The sequence below is a fragment of the Formica exsecta genome, unplaced genomic scaffold (assembly GCF_003651465.1).
Source record: "Formica exsecta isolate Colony F162 unplaced genomic scaffold, ASM365146v1 scaffold243, whole genome shotgun sequence".
Taxonomy (NCBI): Eukaryota; Metazoa; Arthropoda; class Insecta; order Hymenoptera; family Formicidae; genus Formica; species Formica exsecta.
The window spans coordinates 21,727-25,268 of NW_021849707.1; the positions used below are offsets into that span (position 1 = coordinate 21,727).

General features: G+C 34.0%; 1 protein-coding gene and 1 non-coding gene across 2 annotated transcripts in view; one reads left to right on the plus strand and one right to left on the minus strand.

Annotated features, from left to right (window-relative positions):
• The window catches only part of LOC115236064, a 36,218-nt gene that overhangs the window by 21,725 nt on the left and 10,951 nt on the right, over positions 1–3,542 (minus strand). The window contains exons 4-5 of the mRNA XM_029808260.1: positions 2,669–3,049; positions 494–674 (exon numbers count right to left, since the gene is read on the minus strand). Of these exons, the coding sequence (XP_029664120.1) occupies positions 494–674; positions 2,669–3,049 (562 nt within the window). The remainder of the gene's footprint in view (positions 1–493; positions 675–2,668; positions 3,050–3,542) is intronic.
• On the plus strand, positions 108–179 carry Trnae-cuc. The gene has a single exon. It is a non-coding gene; the product is annotated as a tRNA-Glu (tRNA).

The following is a 3,542-nucleotide window of genomic DNA, read 5'->3' on the forward strand; positions in this document are numbered from 1 at the left end:
TATAAATTTTATTTTATCTAATAATATATAACAATTTCAAATATATATTTTGAAATATATTGATCAGCATGTCATGTATACAGCAAGGATTAGTCATGATACCGTGATCCGGTATGGTCTAGTGGCTAGGATACCTGGCTCTCACCCAGGAGGCTCGGGTTCGATTCCCGGTACCGGAAATTATTTTTTGTTTGCAGTTTTTGTAGAATTTTACATTTGTAAGAAAATTGCTTGGTTAATTATCGAAATTCTTTTATCTTTTAAGTGGTTTGTTTTTTGAAAATGACAGTATGATTATATAGAAAGTGAATAGGACGCAGGAGATTTGAACATTTTTACTAAAAATGTTTTGTATAATCATTTTTGTGTAATTTTGATAATTTTATGACGAATCATAAATTAAAAATGTATGTGCGTGTGTATATATCAGAACAAGTGGAAGTTCCAAATCATCTAACGTCCTGTTCCTGATTATTTGCTTTTATTTTCATACCTTGACTTGACCCACGCACAATGTTTTTGAGGGCTGATTGGCACGAACGACAAATTCAGGACCTACACATTGCGCTTTATTGAAACATCTCATAGGTCCACCAACCGTTCTATACAGGCGCGATGGTGCTCTTTGCACTGCTTTTCCCCGCCGAGCTCTTGGTCCGTTTTTCACCATAATTCTGGAACAATATTTTTTCACAGTTTCCTCAAATTATTAACAGGTCAACTTTTTTATTATATATAAAAACATATAAGTTATAGAAAAAACGTAGTAAAATGTGTGTAAGGTGAATGTTGATTGCGGTTGTTGATAAGCTGAAATTGAAAAGGCTGAACTCGCGATTCGTTTTTTCTGTGACCATGTGATTAATATGGATCGAGTCGAGTAGAAGTTCTCATTCGGCATAACAGATGTCCGCGATATACTTAATTATACAGCGGACCGAAACGCTTATAGCAAAATTTCGCAGAGACGTGGAACGCGATCTGCTATATATGCAGTGATATTAACTCTCGCGCCGAGTTTAATTAAAGTTTAACTAGGGTAGACTCCGGATGCTTTTTTAGAGCAGTCATCGCTAAGTGCCTTCTTGTTTCGTCTCTCTTTCTTTATCTGTTCTTCTCTTCTCTCCATCTTTTACCGTTCGTATTAATTTGGCATGAAGAGAACGAGATATGAAAAAGAGTGTCACGGATTCTTCCGAGGCCGAATCCATTTTTACGATGCGTTAAGGATATAATGCCCTTGAGAGAAAGTAATAATAATCTATGGTTGACATAAAAAAGTGCAAAAAAATGCACTTGCTCTCGTCCACATTTTTAAAAAATAAGCAGGTTAAAATTTTACAGAGCAATATGACTTATTAATCAACTAATCAATTAATTATTAATGAAAATTTTAAAAATTAAATGTGACTTTGAAAAAAAGTTCAATATTTGGCAAAAAATACATTTATTATTAAACCGATTTTTCAAAGGCATCTATAAAAAGACCTATCGTTTAAATTTTGCTTTGAGCAGTATTTTGAATGTTGACAGTGACAAGTAACATTTATATTCTACTGATATTTCCGGAATTGAATTCACGCTGAAAATCGTTCCAATGATTATTTTACCGCTTTTATGTGTTAGAGTCGCAAAGGCAGTTTTAATTTACCCATTGATTACGATTTAATTTCTAGATATAACAATTAATATCAATTTGCCGACTAATTACATGGACTTTTTTCTTTTATTTCTGCTGGACTAAATATCATCGTAAAATCTAGTACTTCGCAATTTTCGCGAAGGTCAAAGGTTCGCCGTCACGCGTCACGTTTCGACCTTTCCACGGCTAACGTGGAGGCGGAATGGTCGACCAGCATGCATTACCTTGCAACTGGCTGCATCATCCAGTTGATTTCACGCGCTTTGAATATATTCTGTGCACTTCGAAACCACTGATGTTTGCGTTGAGGAGGGCCCACGCTTCTCTGCGAGAACGAACCCGGTACCATCGAAAGCGTTTATTAACGCGAACATATGACTGGGAGACAAAACTTAATAATGCGGGTCGCACGCGAACATCTCGGAACTGTTTAACGTTCTTCTTGTGCTCTAATTTAATGTCTGCTCTCGTCGCAAGATTGATGAAATTCCCGCAAGGAAAGTACGAATTTTGGGAGAAATAGGTATAAATTTCCAGATTCTTCGTCTCGTAATTTGATGTTATACAATATTGCGAATTCGCTCTCCCTCGCACGACACTGCCATATATGAGTGTTGCTTCAAGAGAGCTTTGAAACCTCGTGACAGCTGACTTTTCTCTCTACTTTTTTATTTGGAGAGAAATACTGTTACTAAATATATAAAAGGAAATTTAATTAAGGGAATGAAAATACTAGAAACGCTTCTTTTTCCTTTTCTTTTTTCATTCTCCTCGCTTCGAACGAAATTAATTATTGATGAAAATTTTATTCGAATAGAAAATGAACGACTTGTAGCGACTCAGAAAATATAAATTGCTACAGAAATGCACATTTTCTTGTTATAATAAATAACAACGTTACCTTAAGTTTTTAGAGAATAATTCATTTTCTTCTTTCTTTTATCGTAATTTAGTGATTTAATAGAGTACAGTGAATTTACGCTCAGATAATTAACTACGTAAATACAAACAAATGGAAAAAATTACCTGGGAGGTTTCGCCGGCGGTTCCGTCTGGCTATTACATTCCGAGTCGGAAAGAGCAGCTCTTCTTAGAGTGGTGATAATTCGGGGTGGTTTTGGGGGTCCTTGGATTCCCCTGAGCCTCATGGAAGGCACTGGATTTTGTTGTCGAATAATTTGTTCTTCCTTTTGCGCGACGCATCGAGGTTCGGTCGTCGCGATGCTTGGTTGTGACAATCGCTTGAAATCATCATCAACTTGCGTTTTGTTAGGCAGTTGCGGGTTCGAATGTTGTCTTTGCAGAACCATTTTTCTCGTAGGTGTGCGTTCATAAATATCCTCGTGAAGGCGTTCGTTCGGTTGCGATATTACGTCGGGCTGAGAGCGACCGGTGTTTGAAGGATGCCTGTTCGTTTTTAATATTTGAAAATGAAAAAAGGATATTGCGCAGAATAGAATTAATTAAATATTAATAATTCATTTGATCTTTTCACTTTTAGCGAAATTATATTTAAGATTAGAAATAAAAATTTTATTAATAATTAATATATCATAATTATATTTATATTTATATATTATATCAAAATAAAAGTTGTTCGCTTGTTGTTTAATTGATATTTAGGATAAAGTTAATTAGAACAGATATATGATTTTAAATTTGTGAGATATTAACGCATTTCCGTTTGAATATAATATTTTTCAAAATATTTTTAGCATAAAAAGCTATTGTAGGATTTATTACAAATCGATTCAACTATTGTTTACGGTAAAACAAAAACGAATTAAATGTTTTTATTTTAAAACTGTATTTAATATTGCGCATAAAAGTTATAATGGACATAGAGAAGTATAGATTTTATTTGTTATATAAATTATATAACAAATAAAAAGAAAATATA